Raw genomic sequence first — 23,720 nt, 5'->3', positions numbered from 1 at the left:
TTATGTGGTTTATGAGGACACAAATTTGTATAATGACATGGGTATGACAGAGGTATTACAATATGAAGGTGGTTTATGAGGACACTGCCTATGTCCCCATAATTCAAAAGGCTTAAAAAACATACTAAATGGTGTTTTTTTAAAAATCTAAAAATGCACAAAGTTTCCTGTGAGGGCTAAGTTTAGGTGTAGGGTTGGTGTAGGGCAATAGCACACACAGTTTGTTCAGTATAAAAACCATTACGCCTATGTAGAGTCCCCATAAACCACAAAAACCAACATGTGTGTGTGTGTGTGTGTGTGTGTGTGTGTGTGTTTGTTTATATAAAACACGTGAAATAAGCAGAAATGGTGGTATCTTAGCTGTCTGGGTGTATGTAAATGGCTAGTCGTGAATGGTTTTGGTATTTATTCATTTACTTGCTGTTGGACATTTACTTTGAGCTCATTGGGCATTCACATTTCTCAGTGTCATTATTCAGGTGTACATCACTGTCAACTACACCACGGCTGGGGACAGTACTTTTTCCTCGATGTTTTTGTACTCTTTTGTTAATCTAATCAAGCTTTTCTTCCGTTCTTACTACTGTTTTGAAGATGCAGTACCACCTTTTTACACAAGATGGCGAAATATAACAAATGATGTAAAGAGCTAATGACCGGTCTGAATAGATTTGAATCACTGAAATAATAGCTTGGATTTGAATCACTCCAATACTTTTTTCTGCATTATTCTGAACTGAAATTAAACGAAAAAGTGCAAAATGCACTGTCAGTGTCAAAACAAAAAATGAATAAAAAATGATTTTAATTTTCAAGCCCAAATTAAATTATTAATGAATTAAGAACAAATTCTTGTTTGCCAATAAACTTGACTATATGTATAGCCCCCGCTAACCCCCAACATGACTTAATAAGGCTCAGGTTAATGGTTACATGAAAAAATGTGAAACTGACTGAATGTCAGCCCCATCCAGAGCTAGTGACCTAAAGTGACCTAAATCACTCCTGAACAGTGAAATAATGCTCTTGCCTTGAGAAAAGGGGAGAGAAATCAAAATGGACCTGAGGGAGACTGGATCCAGAGCGTGCTGGGATCAGATCACTTTTTTAAGCAGAAGCATATTGATTTATATGGAGCTGTAATTGCTTCAATATGTTCTGGATGACTCCCCCGTAATTGAGGCCTGGCAAAGACATACTCCTGGAAATGCCCAGTGCCAGGCAGCGGGTAGAGAAGCACCCCACCCAATTCCCTGTGCCAGCAAGAGGGGAGAGCATCCCCAACCCTGCCTCATCTTCAATTACAGCAGAGGCTTCCCTGTTTGCAGGTTCACTGAACATTTACTCATCTGATAAAGGGCAAGAATTTGGCAATGCTGAAAGCTGAAACTTTCAGTCCATTGATGATTTTGTACTTTCATTGCACCTAACAAGCTGGCATGGGTTTGTCATAACAGCATGTACTTTCTTGTTGCCTTAATTAAAATAAAAACTAGAAGAGGTTGTACAGCTTTAGTACTGTAGGACATCAAGTTGTTTTTCTATCTTACAAATAGAACAAAAATGTTCAAGTCGAATTAAATGTACTGAAATATTAATTATATTAATATAATAATAAACATATTTAAATATCTTGTGATATCTGAATATATTAAAAAATATATTTATTGATTTATTTTTACATTTAACACTGTTTTTCCCCTGATGGTTCTGTCAGAACAGACCTGTGGCCTATTTTGCAGTTAGTATCAGGGGAGTTTTTCTCATTTTCTTTTTCACACACATCAACATTAAGCTGGATGTGGGAAAACAAGTCAAATGTTTTACACAGATGACATTCCCAGTGGCGGGACCCACCATGACTTTGTTCTTGATGTATGAAATAATGGTGATGGTTTCCCATAAACCTTTGATTTCACCACTTTCACCCGACATGAACGTCAATCAGAGGAGGATATTTAAACAGAGGCAAAACTTGATACCACATAGCAACAATGAATGGCAAAACTTAACATTTGACTGATGATGGTTTGATAACACATCAGGGTGAACAAACACGTGTGCATTCACATATAGCACACAGACACAAACTCTCTTGCTCTCTGTCTCACCCACTCAGAGGCATACAATATCCAGTTTATGAAATTCCAGCAGGAAGCATTGTGTCCAGTCATTATTAATGGTAGCTGACAGAATGAAGGACCGTGTTTCCACAAATATCAATGCACTATGGAAGTGGATGGTATTAAGTTACTTAATCAGAAAGGTCTTTTTTGTTGTGCGTGTGTGATGCCTGGAAAGACATTTAATAGATATTACAGGAAGAATCCATTTAATTAGCAATCTATGCATTCTAAATATTTTTTTTAAACAATTGTATTATGTCCACATGTATCTTAAAAAAAGTAAAACTAAAAGAAATTCACCTGACATTACAGGCATTAAGTGTTGTAACAGTTCATACCAAAATATATAATTACCTCATATGAATCACTTGTTCAAGACAGTTTTCTTTCCTGTGTTTATGTAGTTCCTGTTTAAACAGGAAGTTAGGGTGGGGCATTTCAAAGGGCTCATCCCCTATTTTGTAAAAATCGATAAGATTTGGTTACATTACAGCCATTATCTATTATTTGCTTCTTGCTATTGGTTGCAGAGGGTTTTAGTGGGTGGGACATTCTCATTCTAGAAAACATTTCATTGGATAAAATGTGTGTAGTACAGGATGAGTCATTAACATAATGTAAACTTAACATTTAAAAAGTGAATTTTGTAAACATTTAAAAGTAAAAAAAACTGATATGATGCAAGACAGACTCAAACCTGCTTCTGCTTGAGCTTATGATGCTTATATGTTGCAAGCACCCACTGCACCATGGTACCAGCATGAATCAACATATTATTGTGTCTAAACCATCCAAATGGTTCAGGGCCAACATGAAATCCTCTTCAGACCATTTGATATTGTCCCTGAATGAAGCAAGAACCACTGTCTCAGAGTCAGCAGGCATAGCAGGTCGCGCCAGACAGATAACACTGTCAGACATTGTCTCTCTAGAGTCTGGAGAGGGTGAAAAACCCTTTTTTCCTGGTCAGTGGGTTCACACAGACAGGCAGGCAGACGGCTCCAAAGAAGAGCAAGTTGGCAGAGGTACAATGAATCTAAGTGCTGCCCAATGTGGAGAAAGGAGAGAGAGAAGGTCAGCCCACTGCATCAGACTCGCTCAAACACACAGCGAGGCATCAGCACAAAACCCACTGTATTACTTTACATCTAGCCGTCTCACGACACTTGGTGGGTTAATTCATTCATTCTGTAAACACGATCTTGTGGTTTGAACTCAGCTTACTGTTACTCTCCATTCACAGCTGTTGTGGAGAAGAAACACAGTCAAAGGGTTTATCCTTAAGTACTTACACGCATCAGAAGTGATTGCATGACTTCTCTCATATGATACATGGCTGTGCATATAAAGTAGGCCTACATTACTAAAAAAACAATATCTCTCCAACTAAAAAATGTTCAGTGATTGAGTCCATCTGAAATTTCTAGTTGGCTGTGCACTCATTACGTGCACCTGGACTTAGGCCTACTTGATACTGAATGTAGCAGTCATTGTAGAAATGCTGTATATAAAGGCAGCACCAAATTATCTATTTTGTGATAGAAAGCAGATAATAACAAAAGATCACACACAGAGATAATGCAAATAGTATCCAGCTGGGCATGTGATTTCAAAATGGCGGCCTCTATGAGGTAACCCACTCTGTGTAAAATGAAACAGCTTTTATGGTTATAGATAAGACTGTTGATATGTTAATGTGTATGATTTAAAAATATATATTATTTAAAAGTACTATATATTTATATACATGTAAAAGATTTTCGAAACTTTTTAAAAACTTATTTTATAAAATGCATTTAGTTAAACTTAAGAGTGTTTTCCTACTTAAGTACATAAAAAAGCACTCTTAAGTTCAACATTAATATAAATTAAATTATATATAATCACATGTACTCACAATGCATTTATGGTCAACTAAAATATATTTTAATACTATTTCAACCAAAACTTGTATGTCATGTATTTTTATCTGCAATTACACATTTTTTAAAATATGAAGTTGCAAATTAGTACATTTAAAATATATTATCCTTTAATACCATATCAAATAACACTGCAGTGAAAATTATAATCAAGTATATGTGCTTCAGTTTGCTGTTCATCCCATTACAGTCAGTGTACTATACTATAAAAATGACAAAAGATTATTAAAACATTAAAAATGTATTATGTAATTTTAAATAAAGTACTTAAGCGTGTTGCAAATATAATACACTCTCTTCATTACTATTCTTTGCACTTCTTTTCACAAGGGTGGGATTTGAAATCATGACCTTGAAGTTTGCTAGGCCATGCTGTTCAAGTTAATCTACAGGAACACCATGGTACTAAAATGTCACTAATGTCACCTTAACTGAAAAGACCTTTAAGGAACTCACCATTCATTTGGCTTTGCAGATCAGTAAGAGTTTTGCAATGTTCTTTTCATCCTGTACATACTAATTAGATTCATTGTCCACTGTTGCTCAGCAAATATAGATTTTATTTTACTGCAAATAACAGGTCGACTCAGCATTATAACTATTTATATAAACTTATTAGTATACTGGCATTACATAATGATTGATTAAACCCATTTTCTTACGTTAATACATTATAATTTGTTATCTGAACAATATTTTTACAGTGAAAAGTGTATGGTTAAATCAATTTTGCAAGGGTCAGATTAACTCTCCATGTGCATATTGTAGCAATGGTTTTTCAACAACGCCGCTAACCATTGAACAAATCCTCATCCTGCTGGCCGACCCATTGCTGGCATCATCAGTGAACATTGTTGTTTTGATGAAAACATGAGAAAAACATTTCAGCAATGTCTGTGCCAGTCTCACTCTTTTGCCCAGTGAACATTGACCACACACAGCAGGAGGTTGTTGGGTGGTTTCTAAAAGCTTCCAGAACCAGTTATACTGGCCATGTCCCTTCACATTGACTACTGTGTCCCCTCTAACTACTTTTCTGTGAGTGTGTGAGAGAGACTACTATGCAAGCACTCCTATTGGCCCATCTTGCAAACTACAAGATGGTATTAGTGGAGGGAAATCTTCTCCCAAGTCTCAGTGAATGCACTGTCTGTTCATCGAAGCAATGAGAGAGCTCATTCCTCTGAGGTCAGCCAGACCGTATTTTGACAAAACTTACCCATGAAGCCAGGCTAAGCATCAATCATCTAGACAGGAATTATATCAAATAAATACTCGACAACCCCTTTTCCATGGATTATGTTATTGCAGTGTTTTACACATGTATGCGCTGATGAGTGTGAATAATGTGGTTCGGTTTCTAAATCAAATCAGATCATTTTATTGTCACGTCACCATATACAGCGATGATGGATGAAAGTCTTGGGTGCGTATTCCAAAAACAATGCAGCGGTGTAGTGACAGATATCAAACCACAATATGCAACGTAATATGCGCACAGTAAAAATATATTGTACATATATTGTACACTATATGCACAATATACTCGCACTACACAGAATATAGACCGATAATCGGTTTGAAGTGATATATTGTTTTATCAATATCTAATCTAAACTTGGCTACTTTATGGCATAATTTGCACGTTCAACAGAAAACAACAGTTTATGTTAAAGCTCCTTATTTAATACACTAAACAAATATGAAAATGCATTAATAAACTTGCAACTATTTGCACAATATGCAAAATTAATTTATTAAATATAGTTTTATTTTTGCTTCTCGACATAATAGGCTAATAAATCAATATGTGTGTGTGTTCATTTATTAATTTATTTCCATGTTTGATTTGAGTATTAAATAAGGAGCTTTAACATTACCTGCTGTCTTCAGTTGAACATGCACATTGTGCCATAAAATGTATATATCTATTTCTATTTCTATATCTATCTATCTATATATATATATATATATATATATATATATACATACACACACACACACACATACAGATATAGGCCGTATATATATATATATATATATATATATATATATATATATATAGCCTACACACACACACACACACACACACATAATATATACAAGAACTTTCAGCTTTAAAATATTTTGGTTAACACTTAGCTATCCCAATTAATTGCGCCTCGCAATTAATATACTATAAAAATTGATTTAAAAAGTTAAACGTCGGCTGAGAATACAGAGATGACAAAGACACCGTGCAAATTACGCATGGGAGTGTCTCTGAATTCAACTTCTGTCCCTTTCTAAAAACTCACCACTTTCTCTAACTCTCTTATTCGTTTTCATTCTACAATGCAATATTTTCTGTTCTGTTAGTAAGTCCTAGAAAGATCCAAATTCGAGCCTGTTCTAAGAAGCAGATGACGTTATTTGACAGGGTGCCCAAAATCCTTAATGAGTAACTTAGAAAGAAGAGAAGGCAAATGCTGCCCCAGCTGTTTCCTGTTGAAAATGTCTCTGTAATGTAGATAAATGTGAGGGATTTTCTCTCCAAATCCGTCTCCTGTTCGCTAAATCTCACTTCTCCACAACGAGCCTGCGCAATGGAACAAAGTCGGAATATTGAGATGTGACATTGCCCGCATCTCATCCTCTTTCTCGCTTTTTAATGACTTCAAACAAGTTCTTTTTTGCTGGTCTTTTGCTGGAGACCCAAGGGGATGTCTAGCGGTCATTTCTTCCAGGGGCATTGTGATGTCTTTAAGGTAACTTAACCTATTTCCTATCAAAGCAAATAGGTACCTTGGACTAACCATTATTGATTTCTGACTGAAGCAATAGACTATAATATAGATCATATAGGGACTGAATGATATTTTAAAGAAAATTTGCACTCAATTTCAAAATAATTTTAATCAATGAACAATCTGCATCTTTGCATGACATTAGACTGTGCATGCAAAAGTATGTCACATTAAAGATCTGACAGCTGTAATATGGCAAACTTTTGAGACTTACGACAGATTTCATGATGTGCATGGTGAGTCATATCATGATGCACTAGGGAGTTCATTTGCGCAGTGCACAAGTCACCAACTTGTATATCACGACCCTTAAAAGTAAATATTGCTGAGTTGACACGATTAAGGGCTCGGGCAGAAGGTTTTGCAGCATACTTGTGCGTTGTGTGGTTGCGCATTATATTCTCTTTATTATGTAAAGTGCTTCCTATTTGGGTTTGGCGGCTTTGCAGCTTTCCAGTTCCACCTCACGTAACTGTAGGTGAACCACAATGTTTTATCCAAGCAACCCAAAAAAATGCATGGTTTACAAAAGCGCTCTTCTTTTACCGGACACTGAGTTCAAGCAGCAGTATCCTATTGGCACGGGGGAGTACTAGGCGCTTCAAAGCGCGCGCTGGAGACATTTCCGCGCGCATTTGTGGAGAAGTGCCTCGAAATAACGTGCTCTGGTTTAGCGAGATTGCGTGCGGATAGAGGTAGGACACTGACTTGTAAAGCCACCACAGAAACAGAGTTATACATCTGAATGGGAGTAAATATTTAAGTAAATGCACGCGCGCAAAAGACAGGTGCATAGAACGGTTTAACTTTTGATAGCATTTTATCGTTTTTTGCTTTTAGAAGTACCTCAATATCCAGGCACCTGTCTCTGCAGGCTGTTTGATATTCAAAAGATGTTAGAAACATGAAAGATAAGTAGCATCTGGGCAGATAGATAGATAGATAGATAGATAGATAGATAGATAGATAGATAGATAGATAGATAGATAGATAGATAGATAGATAGATAGATAGATAGATAGAAAACACAAGCAAAGAAGGTAGAATACAAGAAAGAAATCAACAAATAAAGACAATAAATAAATAAGGTAAATAAAAATGTACATTGTCGTTAGTGTTTCAGTGCATAAATGTAATGTATTTCTGGTTTCCCTTTCTCTGAGATGCAGTGTGCCATGCGCTGTCTCTCGTGCACCCACACCCTCTCACTGGTGCTGTGCGTCCTCGCATTGACTCCCGCGACACTGGAGGCGGGGCCGGAGACGCTGTGCGGGGCGGAGCTTGTAGACACGCTGCAGTTTGTGTGTGGAGACAGGGGCTTTTATTTCAGTAAGTGCACATTTTATTTATTCATCAACTGCTGTTTTTTCTCTCTCTCTCTCTCTCTCTCTCTTCCTCTCTTTCTCTTTCCCCATGCACTAATGCGCCACTCATAAATAAGAAAAGCATCAGTTTTCATGTCTTGCTGTCCAATTTTCCAAAATTTTCCCTCCGTTCTGCTTTTGCTTTGTCTCAGTTATACTGGATAGAAAGTTTACAATTCAAGTAATCTACTGATGCCAAAAACTACTTGTTTTGCATTGCATTGTCAATGCATGTTTTTAGACATATTATGCATGATTCATTAGTGCATGTTATACCAAATATAAATGTTTATATGCTTTAATAAAAAAAAACCTTTGTATATATGAACATGCTTCGAATATGACTTATTCACAAATCCCTCACTTTTCAAACCACAGGGGTCCATTCTGGTACCGTATATAATGCCCACTTTTCATGATCCAATCACTTTTCAAAGACCCCCCCAAAAAAAGATAAAGCCTGAAAAGATGTCATTATGGAAGTAAAATAGGTTGTGAATTCCACTTCACTTTAGATTATTGTAAGGTGAGCACTTGCAATGCCGAAGAGGCAGCTGAAAAAAATGCTGTGACTGATGCTCGTGTATTACATTTAAAGAAGATCAGCCAGCTGCTTTGCTCCCAGAATGAGGTTGCTGGAATTTGGCGGACACAAGTAGGCAGGGCAAATAAATGTAGTGTACATCCAACTGAATACTGGGGACTACCCAAAGAAAACCATTTTGAATCCTAGACTTAAATCTCTCTTTTTCCACAAGCCATGAGAACTGCTGAGTCTTGGGTTGTCCCAATCAGCAGTAGGAGAGATTCAGGAGTTCTAGACCTTGATGGGACTTGCTTTTTACACTTTGTCCATACACTTTGTGGACTCACTTTTCCTATCTTGAGCATGCAGCTAATTGAAATTTATTCTGTAATGTTTATTTGTCAATTTATCTAACAGGGTGATCTATTTGCGTACTAATAAAATAATAAAATAAATAGTTTTTAATTTATTTTTCTCGTATTTATTTTGAAATCAATCAATCAATCAACCAATCAATTTATCAATTCATGAAACATTGGCTTAAAGTGACTTTTCACCCAAAAATGAAGATTCTGTCATTATTTAATGACCCACAGGTCACTTTTTTTCCATTTCACACAAAGTAAAATATTTAGCAGAATGTGCAAACTGCTCATCTCAAATGATGATTTGTACATTTAAAAAGTTTCATGCTGAATGGTTCTACCACTGACATTACTTCAGCCACATTTTAACAGCAAAATGTAGAATAGCATATTAGTTCCAAACAACATGGGTGAGATTTTTGAGTGAACTGTATCTTTAAGGACAAGTAGTTTGAAAACTCAAACTGCATAACTATTTTGCAATGTCTACTAAGTAGTAACTAGATCAAAAAGTTTCTAATCTTAGACTATTCGTAAAATCAATTGTCCTGTCTATGACATCCGATTTCAGTGTACCAAATGAGACTAGTTACATCACCATGTGCAGCTATGATGGTTTAAATGTTGCACATATATAGTTATCTGTTTGAATTACCCAATGAGATATTTATGTTGTGCAAATGGCTCAAGGAAGCATGAGAGTCTCGTGATGATGACGTATGAAGTGTTTATTTTGACAAGTGGACAGAACCCACTGATTCTGTGGAGACACATTTTATTCACTTACTTTAAAAGCGAAGCGAGATTGAACTTCAAGTTAAAGTTGACATTTTAAGTTTCCAGTCAACAACATTTGAGCTTTTAGTGGTCACAAAGGATCTGGCTGGATCGCTCATGGCTGTCAATGGCCAAGTGTTTGTTTTGTCAGTACAGAGCCCAAAATAAATACGTTTATGCTAATCTGAACTTTCCATGAAATTATTGCATCAGCATGACGGATTCGGTGAAGAGCAAATAGATGATTTTATACAGATCATTTGACTTTGACCTAGTATGTAGTATAAAAACCGGGGTACATACTGTACAACCCCATCATTTTAACTCTTATTATACTGTATATAATCATTAATATTATTTTGCATTTGTCATTCTAAACCTGTGTTTTTGTTGTTGTTTTTGTTTGTTTTGTTGTACAAAAACCTGTTTTTGTTGGGGGTTTTTGCTCAAACACGTGAATTCAATAATAAATAAACTGGATTATGTGACAATTAGGCATTGTGTTCAGTGACAGCTGCAATGCAGCCCATCTCGTCAGTGCCCTTACTGCCAGTGGAACTCCTCTCATATTTCAAAACTTCAGATTTCATTATCTTGATAGAATGGCCAACGAATTGGAAAATATTACTCGGTGGAAATTTATTGAAACAAAATGTGGCTTTTTAAAGACACAGTGAAGAGGACGACACAGAAGAAGAAACTGACAGTGCAGTCATTTTTTTCCCAATTGTTAGCCTGACCTAGAATTCCTCAGTTGTCTTTGAAATGCCTCAGTGTCAGCCATATCCCACATTGTCTTGGGTTATTGGAAAGGAAGGGGGCTCCGAAAAGATTGATGCAGATCTAAGCACATAATTCATTTTTTTTTTTACAAAGAACACCTTGTGGCCAGGAGTGTTTGTGTTGACACAGAGCTGCCCTTTCCCTCCATGGTTGTGTAGTCTTTTCCTGCAAATCACCTCTGACGTCTACCAACAGGCTCAACATGCACCTCAGGATGCATTCCCATTCCCCAGACACAAACATACCAGGAATGCGGAAAGTTTTGGCTCAGTATGCGCTGTAAAAACACAATTTGTCCAGAGGTGGGTGCAAGTATCCTCTCACACATTTGGAAGGACCTCTAGTGATCTGGCACTTCAGGATGACAGGTGAACATCTGCTGAAGGTTGCCTCATAGAATTATGTGAATCCTGAAAGCAATTATGTTGCATTCTAGTCATGTCTGGACATGCTGTGCTTTCAAGTGATTTTGGTCAGAATAAAATGTACTTTATGGACTATTTCATATATCTTTTTCACTTTCTGACAAAACAGGAAGCTTTTTAGTGCAAATATTGCAGCTGAATATATAGCATTTCTGGACAGCTTTATTGCTAATTTTCATCAACAGAGCACAAAATGCCTATTAAATGCGGTGGTAAATTGTACCACCGCATTTAATTATGATATGGTATGATCAGTACCAAAGATTTTTTGTCCATAATTCTTTAATTGATATCAGCTCAACTTAGAAAGTCTGGCAAATCACATATGCTATCATGCTGTTCATATGCCATCAACTTGCAAATATATACTTCCAACATTACTAAGTAGTTTTATTAATCAATCGGTGATGAAAAGATTGCAGGTCATCTCCTCTCAGTAGCTAAGACCGCAAAACAGAATGGAAGTTCTGTCACAAACATCACTGATAGGACTACTTTTCAATTCCGTTCGTCTGGTTTCATTATGTTTGAAGCAGCTGGAGAGAAGAACACATCAACAGCACACAGTCAGGCTTGGCCCTTGTCCTAGAGCAGCACCGGATTATAGGGGATTACAGGATGATCAGGATGCACCCTCCCGTACCGTTGTTCTACTGGACACAAACACGTTGCAGAGGGCACTGGGTATTCTGGGTTCAACACTTTTCTAGTGAGAAGAAAGTGTTTTTTAACCACAAGGCCTAATATATAAGCATTGGCTGTCTGAATTACAAGACACGCAGACAATAAGACTTCTCACTAAATCCAAGCATGAACCAAGACTTCATCTAGAGAAACGTGCCTATTTGGATTTTTGAGCCAAGTGCAAGAATCAATCTTTCCCATTCACATTTTTTGGTCAATCCAATTAAATTGTACCTGTAGATCATTTGGTCTAAAAGGAAACTTCTGTCATCATATTCCCACCCTCCTGTTGCTTGAAACTCACATGACCTTTGGAGAAAAATTGCTATTATTTTTAAAGGGGACTTTAACTGCCTCCATTTGTTATTTTGTACTGTTCTCTGTCCACTTATGTTATCAAGATTTTTACCTCACAAAAACATAAATTAGAAGTAACAGGCTATTTTCTGTCCCGTTTTTAACCCCCCTCATCAGAACGCTCTGTTACTCACACTTGTGTGTTGCAACATTACTGTCGGATCCAATATAGTCGGCACAGCATCGTCTTTCAGTTTCAGTCTCTCTGAAAATCCTGCATTGTGTCTTGTTTGTAAACGAATCTGCGTTGAAATGAAGTGAACAAAGTACCTAGTTCTTCTTAACGCGGTCTGGAACTTCATTAAATCTAAAGTTCATCTACTCTTTCCTAACATTGGGATCAGAGAGAAGGCAATCCAAATGCTGTTTTCCACAACTTGGCACTGCACAGTGTCTTCTTGTCTTCTGAGCCATCTTTATCATTTGGTTTCTGCGTACTTAGACCTGTGCATTTGCCTCTCTCGTAAACACTACATGTTTGGGTGTCGGTGGGCGGGGCTAAACAGGTAGCGATGTAGAAGCAGGCATTGATCTTCTTCTGTGGAGGCAGTGCTTATCCACACTATTACATCATAGAGTAGAACACTCCAAAAGCTGCCGTTTTTGGCTTCAATATAAGTTGTTTTTATACTAACAAAAAAGTCTTGAGTTCTGAAACTTACAGGATGTTTTTATAGTACAGTGACCTCTTATATGTCAAAAGACCAAGGGAATTTTGGTTTCTCAGTTCATGACCCCTTTAATATAACGTTCAAGTTATAAATCATAACCTATATAAATCTTTTAAATAGATACAATAAATATATTTAAAAATTAAATCTTTATCTATGTATAAAGATAACTCTGGATATATAGATAATTTTAAATAGATATATAAAAGTATTTTTAAAATCTATATCTATCAAACAGACACAAAAATATAAAAAAATTAATTTCTATTAATGTATAACAGCAAAACACCTTGGTTGAAAATTTCAAAACATTGTGACAAACAGCAAACCATTACTTGGCTGCTGACAACCTTTAAACACCACTAACAGTTCCTATTCAATTGTTAATGTTGCAAGAGCCGACATCTCTTTGCATAGTGAACAGTGGCAAAAAGAGCCAGGAGACAAAAAAAAAAAAAAAAAAAAAACTTGGAAGGACATTTCATCTTACTATAAACTCTTTGTGGTACCATTGATAAAGAGGCAGTTTCCAGGACTATAGCAGCTTTCATAGTCTCCAGTGAACAGTAAACTTCCTGACACTATGCAGGCAGCGTATGGCAACAGCTACAAGAACTCCCTGTTCTTTAATAACCTGAGCATGGCTATAAAACTCAGCTTCTTTCCAGCGGTGTTCCTCATCGGAATGTACATGTTCTGATGCATGATGATGTTTAGTTGGAAGCAAAGGTGTCTACCCAAAGGTGTTAGGACACACTTGTGTGTTAACGTTTGTGTTTTTGCAACACTGAAGCAGACGGCACATTGATCTTGATCACCGTGTTGCTCTGCTCAGTTTTCACAGCTCTCTCACAATGTTGTGAATGGGTTGATGGTTTTTCTGGGTGAGGGGATTGAAGACTGCCAGCTGAGCTGATAGATAATCTATTCCACAATGCTACAATCTTCAATAAATACATGACCTAATCTGTGGACAATTTATATGGATAATGAAAAACACAAAGTACTTACTAATATGCTTGTTTTACTGATAAAAGAACAAAACATGAAAACAGGCCTGCAGAACAGTGTTGGTTCATAGATGATCTAACAATAATACCTTATTTTAGGAATACAACTTTGATCTCTTAAAATTCAGCACTTCAAATCTCTGAAAAGCCATTTAAACTGATTATACTGCATTATAAGATGTGCTTTTGTTGTATATTGCACCTCTTGGGCCACCACTCAATGGATTTTATGAAGGGTCATAAGAGCTATTTTGACAAAAACAGCAGATTTTAATTTTGGGAGGATTGTTTTGTCTTTTTCTTTCTTTTTTTGTAGAAACGGATTAGAAAATCATCCAGAAAACAATCTGACTGGGTTGTAACAATCTGATTGACTGGTTTACTGCAAAATAATTCTTGTTTTTTGTCATTTGAACAGCATTTATTTGGCAAATACAAATGGTGATTCAGAGAAAAACATATATTTTTTTTAGCATATACTACAGGTGGTTTAGACACGGAATAAAAGCCACAAAAGTCTAAATTATCTCTAATTAATCTCAAATCTACAGTATAAGGTCACTCTTTCAATGAGGCAATTTGAAGGCCATCAAAAGTGTCCAAAAATGAGTGTGTGAACACAATTCTACCATTAGTGTCCTACATAAAACTCTCAAAATGACCCTACTGTATTGAAAGATAGCAGCGCCCCCTAATCTCCCAGAACTGTTCGGCACCCAAGAGTTATGCAGTCTGCAGGGGAGCATGTTTGTCAGAATTAGAGCACCTCTCTTTCCAAAACAACGCTGTCAGAATGCAGCAAGTGCAAGGCAGAAGTTAATGCATTTTGTCAGCACTGGCAGCCCTGCGAGCCAAGAGCTATTAACTCTGAAAGGGAAAGGCATTTCCTCCTTGTAAATGCCATATTAAATTATTATTATTTCATTTGGTAACAGGGAAAAGCCTATCGGAGCTATATTGCTCTAGGTGAGTGGCGACTTGTAAATGGAGAGTGGGATATTTTTTTAAGGCCACCGGGAGATTGGCGACATGGAGAAAGAAACATTAACTTAGTGAGGTGTCTCAGCGCTACCTTTAACACAAATCCGTTTGGGATCAGACATCCCAAATCCTGAATTCTACACATGTAAGTAGTCCAACCTCATTGTTAAACGTTATGTCTAGGACATAATAGTGCATTGACTTCATTAACAGAACACAAAATTGATATGCATGAGGCAGTTTCATGTTCTTTCACATGGGTAATTATCACCTAGTTTAGCAGCGGCATTAACAACCACTCTGGGAAAAGTTTACGGTTCATCCTGGAACATCATTCTTCTCAACAGAGCAGGGGGTTTTTCTCCATAGGTTAATTTGACCCTCACAAGGGCCGGATTTGGCCTCCCAAACCAGCAATCAAGTTTAAAGATATCAGGTTTGAAACTGCAAAATGTGACATTCTCAACATTTCGGGTCAGTGTGACCTCCATTTAACTGGGGGGCTTGCCAAGAAGGGTCCGCTCTGTGCAAAGCAACACCCTGTAAATTTTACGCTGAAGAAATTCATGTCATTCACTCGCCCATATATCTGAAGAATCACAGCTACGGTCTGGCTGCTACGCTAAGCTATTATAGCGCTCATGACCACAGGTTACTACCGAAAGTTTTAGAGATTTAGCGTTTCAGAGCATGACCTTGCAGGCTGTAATTGTTCTTCATGAGCTGGTGCCATGCCAAGAATAAAATGGATAAAGGGCTTGAACTCAATGTGATGACAGGCTTTATTTAACGTACCTTCGGACAAAATTTGAGCATGCAATTAATTGCTGGCCTTCCCCCACAGCAGTGATTTAGGAGTGCTTTCACTTTTCGCATGCGTATCTTGCCCTCCAAATGGTTATTTATGAATGTTATTTCTATGCATCCAACAGGCAAACCGACAGGATATGGGCCTAGTTCGAGACGGTCGCACAATCGCGGCATCGTGGATGAATGCTGCTTTCAGAGCTGTGAGCTAAGGCGCCTTGAGATGTACTGTGCACCCGTAAAGCCCGGCAAATCTCCACGATCCCTACGAACGCTACGGCACACAGACAGTCCCAGGACAGCAAAGGTGTGCAGCCATCCTGATGATGTCAGAACTAACCCTTCGCTAAGATCCGCCCTCTCGGCTAATGTCATTTGCACTGCAAAAAAATAATGTCTTTTTGTCTTGTTTTCCATTAAAAAGCTGATATTATGAAGCAACATAGAAGAAAATGTGTACTTCAGTCTCATCAAGATTTATGCAAAGATTAGCAAAAGAGAGAAAAAAAAACACTCCATATTTTCTTTCTGTGCTCCTGGTGTCAATATTGCAACAACTTTTACCATATTTTTCATTAAAATTCTGCTTAGAACTTTCCAAAAGCCCAGGATTTCTTCCAACTTACGCTATAGAAAGGGCAAAAAAAGATGGTGGGCGGATGCTAAAGTATCATTGGTCAGTAAAATTTTAAGGCGGGGCTTAGCGAAGGGTCAATAGAATGTTTGACACAATTGTACATTTCTGTAAAGCCTCGTGATGGATAATGGTTTATGAATACATAATGGTGATTGCAGTATCAGCTGACCAATTTCACAAAATGTCATATGAACTTTATCTCCTGCAGAAACCTACATGTGGACATAGCCACTCTTCCTGTAAGGTAAGTCTTCCCTCAGTCTGAAAATGAGCCATAATTAACATGATGATTCTTGAATGTTTATATAATAGCATTCAAGATTAGCGCATTTTCTGACATGGAACTTGTATTAAAGTAATACTTCACAACATAAAATTCAGTCATTTACTCACTCACTTTTAAACCTGTATGACTGACTTTCTGGTAAATTTCTGAGCTCCAAAAGGACCAAAAACAAACCATAAAAGTGGTTTCCACAACTCATACTCTTTGTTAAAGGGCTTCTAAAGATTTGTGTGAAAAAGTCATTATTTATCCATCCTAACTCTTAATATAGATGTCCATATTATATGGACCACTTTTAAGTTACTTTCACATTCTTTTTGAAGCTTGACAGCTCCATTCCCCATTTACTGCAATTGCATGGTAAAAACTGACAGGCACATTCTTCAAAATGTCTCCTTTTGTGTTCCACTCAAGAAAGAAAGTCATATGGGCTTGAAACGGATGAGTAAATGATGACAGAATTGTCATTTTTGGGTGAGCTGTTCGTTTACCTCATCTCAGAGCTCAGCAAATAATGCTGGTACATTGTGCTGTGATACATACGTAAGGAAAAAGCAGCTTTTCCCTAACCCCCGCTGCCCAAATGTGGGCCATCCTTTTAAGTGCTCTCAGTCGTCCTCTCTCGAAAAAGAAAACCATTAGCAAGTGAACTGCCTAAGTGGTTTTTGTGGTAGACCTGCATGTGCTCTCCACAGACATATTTCTGCACCCATACGTCATGCGTTGGAAGCCGAATCTAAGGTCACCTTAGATGTCTGCACGCTGAGTTCAGAGTCTGGCCCTTCACACCAGCCTTTGCATGCGGTTTGATTCCCAGCTCGTGAATTACACTTATTAATCTTGCTGCAGTGAAACCTTTGAGGTGTTGCTCTGACAGTAGATTTCCTCAGCATTATGAAATAACACTCCGTTCACCAAACAGCTGTGTTGTTATGGGCAGCAGCAGCCGTTCCGCTCTCATTGGGTCGGCTTTCTGCGTTACTTCTCATAATCTAAACTTAAGTTTACTGCCTTTCTCTTTCTTATTTTCAGGAGGTCCATCAGAAGAACTCGAGCCGAGGAAATACAGGGGGCAGAAACTATCGCATGTAGAGGACATTAGGGCGAATGGCTGAGAGAGACAAGTGAAACTGATGGACAGCGGAAAACAAGAGGAAAGAAAGACTGGTCTTCCAGGGACGTGCTCCACTGTAAAAAACATCACAAAAAAACAACAAAATACTAAAAAATACAATTTAAAAAAACAACAAGATACTGGATACTGTTAAAGTCCCAAGTTAAGACAAACAAAATCTGATGATTTCCATACACTGCACCATTCCATACTGGGGGAAAATATTAAATTAGCTGCTAAAAAAGTCAGATGATAACTGTTTATCCTCCTCGTGTGAACGATTGCACCTAATGGATGCCAAAAGCTTTTTATAGTGGCAAAATATTAATGCTTGCGGGCACAGAAAGGAGTGAGATCACAGACCGTGATGACAAGAAAGGCTGTCTAGACCGTTTGGAACCCTTGCAAAACCGAACTACGGCTGCACAGAGAGATGACGTATAAAATACAAATCAGTCTTTTCGTAGTTGAATCGTTGTGCAAGACCAGATCAAGGGGGATTATATAAAAGCCTTATGCAGATGTGCTGAGGTGCTCTAGAGAACACATTTAGGATTGATGGAACACGACCTACATCCTGCAAAACACCTTGTGTGTGCTTTTTTTTAAATTGTGTGTGAGGGATCTTTGCTTCTTTTTTAAAATAATTTTAACTGCATGCTTTACCTTCTTTAGAATATGGGAGGTGAAAGCCATTCACTCGAACAGTTATCCGCATGCATTTACACCAGTGTATCAGCACGCACAGGAAAGACAGAGGGATGACAACAGAAACCACAACAGATGCAAAAAATTACTAGCTATTGTAACATATACCATCAAGAAGAACATAATCTGGTTTAGCAGCTACTGTTTATCAAATAGGAAGTTGCAGGTTTGCATATTTACAGCAAAAGACTGGTGACATAACTGCAACTCAATAGCTGTATTAAAAGGATACTTCGCCCAAAAATTTAAATTGTGTCATTTACTCATTTTTACTTTACCCTCTCATGGGTTTACTCACACTATGACTTTTTCAGTCCATTTCTGATGCTCGTTTCTGCTGGGTAAAAGGCAGTTGTGACTTTATTTTGCATAAAACAGCCTTATGGCTCATATGTGACTATTTTAAACTATCACACAACTATCTTTTTTATTTTGTTTTATTCGCTGAAGCGGAAATGGGTTTATAAAAAGGTGAAATTTATCACTGAATATTGATTTAAATTTCTGGATTGCAGAGCACCGATCATTTGGAATTATCTTTTATTTGCATTTACTGTCCTTTTTGAAGCTTTACAGATGTGGTCGCTACAAACTATGATTGTACAGAAAATATTAGAATTTTTTTTTTTCTCAATCTGAAAAAGAAAAATACCAGAACACAGGTTAATAAAAATGACATAAGGTGCAAATAATGACAGAATATCTGTTTTTGGGTGAACTATCCCTCTACACCTAGGCTGTTTTCACAGTCCCTCTGCATGGTGATTTCCTCTTTTCTGACCCCAATGGATCACATCAACGCACACAGTTTACTCTGTATCTATACTCAACCTATATTAACCTTTGCATTCTCTAACCATAATCGTATGTGATGCCATCATATAGCGGAACCATATAAAAGATCAACCCACTGTATAATGGTGCTATTTTGTAGTTTGTTACTTGCAGGGGTTGGCTGAAAACATGAAGCTCTATGTTGGAAGTCTTCCCTTTTGCACAGCCTTGTGGCCACCATTGTAATAATATTCTTTTATTTTTATTTTTAAGCTATTTCAATAAGGTTACAGTGTAAGCGAGCTAAAGTATTTTTGTGAGAGCTGTGAATGCATGGAAAAAGGCCCAAGATGGTTAATTGCTGTTTTTGTTTACTTTGGTTTTTAAATTATTATTTTTGAAACAATAACGTCCCTATGCCAAAAAACTTGACAGAGTACTGTGAACTGCAAATGTCTAACATTACCAAGATTTTGACCATCACAAAGTAGCTTTTCATGCGCACTACATTCATTTAGACATCCTGGAACTGATTCTACAACTCAAGTATTTGTAACTGGCAAGGAAATGGTGCAAAACAGTCTTCAATGTAATACAGACACAGTTACAGTACAATTCAACCAGTTAGTAACAGTGTAATTTGGCTAACACTGTACGACTCTATTCAGGACTATTGTTTTTCTTTTTCACTTGCCTATGTTTATACTTATCAATATATCTGGGGAGGTTTAATAGGAAAATTGCACCAAAATTAAGTAAATTACACCATCAGTGTTATGAAGAAAGGTTATGTTTTAACTAGCAGCACATTAACCATTCGAAGATAAATCATCTATAAACAAGATGATGCAGAAGGATAACATTTTCAGAAAGGTAACTATCCATTTCTGGACAACCTAAATTTGGGTCTTTAAGTGTTTGTACTTTTGAACTGGGCAGTATGCGTTTTATATCATCTCAATCTGAATTTAGAAACAATAGACTAATGTAGAATCATGCAATAGCCACCCAGAAGTCTATATAATGTGCACAAGTTTGATGTAATAGACCTCCAGCAAAAGGTCCTCACATACTACCAAAGACTTTGAATATTTAAGGTTTGTTGGTTATGGCAAATATGGGCAGCACTAAAGATAGAAATATTGTGCTTATTTTGAAGTTGTTCTGTTTCCATTAAATTGAATGTAGGATTCAAGACTGCTGCGGAGATTTGCGACACTTTGCTTGAGTTTGATAGTTGTCATCAGAACATAAATCCAGAGACAGAAACAGTATGGAAGAACAAATATTAGAGGATTCTGGGCATTGACCATTAAAGGATTCTTTTGATTGTGAGGCTTTACTGGTGCTCAATTGCTTTCTGTACAAAATATGAAAATACTGACAGATTGTTCACCATTCCTGCTGAATAAACCACTTGTCAAAACCTGACGTCTCAATGAGTGATTATTGCAATAACAGGAACTATACTTTTTAGTTACATAACAGCCATGAACCAATATTTGTTGATTATTTACCAGTTTCAAGGGGGAGGGGCTTTTTGCTTATTGAGAGCATTTGATTGGGCAAAAATCTGTTAGTGCAGGATGAGTCATCTATTCATCTGTTTACCCAGAAGAAAAATACTTTTTTTGTAAACTCAAAGCTAACACACAGACTAAAACTCAGTCTTTCAAGCAGAGAAGCAATGTTTCTGCCCCTTGCAAAGCACTTCGAATACTAAAAGATAATTAAGGTATAGCATTTACCAAGCTGTACATTAATGCTTATTCACCACACGACAAAGTGATACTTCCTAAATGTTCAGCCAAGACAAACAAATCAGGCTGTGGCTGCACATTCAGCTCTTTCTAGGAGGTACTCAGTGACGGGACAAAGCTCTTGCAATCTGTCAGCAATTTTTTATAGATATATAGTGGAACAATCAAGCCTTTTAATAGATAAATTGGCCACCTGGCTTAGGTTCAGCAGCCATAATTTGAAATGTGGAACAGGCAACTGGCAAGCGTTGTCTTTTTGGTATTTTGAATATTTTTTCATCCATTTTTCTTGGTAATACCAAATCAATTATGCCCAATTAAATAAATTACAGTCTGCAAATTATTTTGGATTCTCAGAAAAACCTGAGAAACCATTGAATAACCTTTCTAAGAATTGTAATAGATGATTCAAACCTGAACTTTGTCTGAACAAAAAATACAATTTAAGTCATTATACACTGATATAAAAATTAAATAAAATTTATTTCAAAAATAAAATAAAGCTAAACAGCAGAATAAAAAAAAAAAACTAATGAAATAACTAAAACAAAGAATTAACTTAAAATGAAAATATCAAAATAAAAGCCAATTCAAAATATAATTAATACTACAATAGCATACAGTATAAATAATACTAAAATGACTTCTGGCATCACTATCAAACACAAAACTATAGAAAACCATAGTTTCTATATCTCATTTGAACCACTGTTATAATGCTTTTTGACATTTTAGGAGCTTTAGGTCACCACTGTTCTCTATTAAGAAAACAATCTACATGAACATTCTTCAAAACATCTCCTTTTGTGTTCCCTAAGGTACGTTTGTTGTAAAGAAAACAAAAAAGGCTGCCAAAAACAAACAATCAGTAGATAATGCACTTCCAAACCACACTCCACAAAAACACTCAGTGTACTTTGACTCCTATTAAATCTTGCAATGGCATTCTATTCTGTTATGACAACAGCAATGCACATTTCTTACACACATGACACGCCAATACCACCATTCCATGTGCCATCCAGCAATGGTAACCAAGGACAGCTGTTTGAAGGCAGCAGCTTCCCATCTGCTGGTCAGTTTTAGAGGGATTCTAGTTAAAAAGCAAGCTTGTGTATTTTCCCCAGACCGGGCCTACAGTAGCTCTCCGAGTGCCGAGTGCATCTAAGGACACGGTTCCTGGACCTAACCCTGAAACTGAAGCTCTGAGCCCATTCAACTTACGTGTGCTATTGTCTTCTCAATGACCTTGTGGTCTAATTCAGTTCTTTTTACCATTTCCCAAACTTCCCCACAGTAGTTTCAGAAGAAAAATAATTAATGTAGGGCTAAAAAGCCATATTTTCTCCGCTAATGAATACAAGGTATGAGTTAGCCTGCTGGAACAGACGGTGCATGAAGATTTGCAATAATAAATAATTATATTAAGCATTCGTTAGGGTGCAGCAAGTATTTAAACACTGTCTTGACAGTTTTTTTTTTTGTTCTGGACAGGTGCACTGCAACATCTGGCAGCTTTACAATACGTGCTTGAACAACCATTGATGAAACGTATCACATTCATTTCAAACACCATGTGTTCAGAAATCATAATCAGATTCAGGTGTGTACTGGAACTTGACCGCTTTCTGATGTTTGGTAGTGACAGACTGCCAGTTCCACAATCAAACACAAGCTGTAACACTTTCTAACAAATGCAGCTGTGCTTTTGATGAAAGGACAATGAATATGTGGAAAACAGATGTTCTTGTGTGATTGAAAGTTAAACAAGATGATTTGCACTAGTAAACAGACAGCTAGTAGGCTACAATGCATAAATGGTGGCAGCCTATTGAAATCCTCAAAACAACAACAATCCTCCCACATTCCTCCATGGTGTCTCTTACTATTTATTTAGCCTATATACAGTACATAATACATATCCTGACATTTAAAATGACAACATGAAATCGATCTACTTGATTTTTCCAGTACCAGTGCTGTTATTGTTAACTAAGACTAAAACTGTTTTTGTTCATTGAAATGAAGCTGAAATGAAATAAAACATTAGATGAACAACATTAAACAAATTGAAAGAGTAAAGTTCTAAATATTAATACTATAACACATAAATACTAAAATAGCACTACCTAATACACACCTGATCGTATGTGTGATTCATATATGCACCAAACAAACATAAAATAAAACATTCATCCATTTTTCTTCTGCCTTTGAAATGACTTTTCTGCTAACCAATCAAGTGGAAGATCAAAAGCAATCCATCCATCCATTCATCCAACCAACAAACAGTCCTGCAGTAAAAACAATTTGCAGTTGCATTTGGTGCCACTAGTGATGTAAAAATTCATTTACAACAAAATCAAATCCTGATGAATAAAATCAAGTGCTACATTATTTCATGTTGCATATCCCGTTGACCCTGAAACTTGTTGCATCATTAAAATTAAATGAACTGTGAAAGCCATTTCATGCTTTTAAAAAGACAAAGTATTATTAATTAAGAGAACAATTCACAGAACTTAACTCTTTATATACGATCTATAGATATCTATAGACCTGCAGTAATACCCCAAATGCAACATACAGTCATCATACAACACTACACATGTACAAGAGGTAACAGGCGACATCCACGCCCCAACATGCTCCCTTTCACCCTCTACCTCTAGATCACTCCCTCCCTCAGCAGTGGAAATTCACTGGAAGCTGATTGTGGCAAGAGTGTTGGCTTAGCTGCGAGCTTTAAGAACCCATGATGTCAGACCCATATTTTCCTTGGAGAGTTTCTCATCAGCTGCATTGTTCCTGGAAACCATGGTCTGTTCTCTGGGTAACAAAGAAGCCAACCCCA

The 23,720-nt window shown here is 37.0% G+C and overlaps 1 protein-coding gene across 1 annotated transcript; it reads left to right on the top strand.

The window, feature by feature from the left end:
* Positions 1–6,349: 6,349 nt before the first annotated feature.
* LOC306861592 (insulin-like growth factor 1, adult form) lies at positions 6,350–20,528 on the top strand. The gene is made up of 5 exons (XM_079403961.1): positions 6,350–6,798; positions 8,007–8,166; positions 15,713–15,894; positions 16,433–16,468; positions 17,543–20,528. The coding sequence occupies exons 1-5, from the start codon at positions 6,754–6,756 to the stop codon at positions 17,600–17,602; spliced, it is 483 nt and encodes a 160-aa protein (XP_079260087.1). The 5' UTR covers positions 6,350–6,753; the 3' UTR covers positions 17,603–20,528.
* The last annotated feature ends 3,192 nt before the right edge of the window (positions 20,529–23,720 follow it).

Source organism: Barbus barbus (assembly GCF_936440315.1).
Source record: "Barbus barbus genome assembly, chromosome: 42".
Taxonomy (NCBI): Eukaryota; Metazoa; Chordata; class Actinopteri; order Cypriniformes; family Cyprinidae; genus Barbus; species Barbus barbus.
Note: the sequence above shows the minus strand (reverse complement) of the source record. Positions and strands in the feature narration are given on the sequence as shown.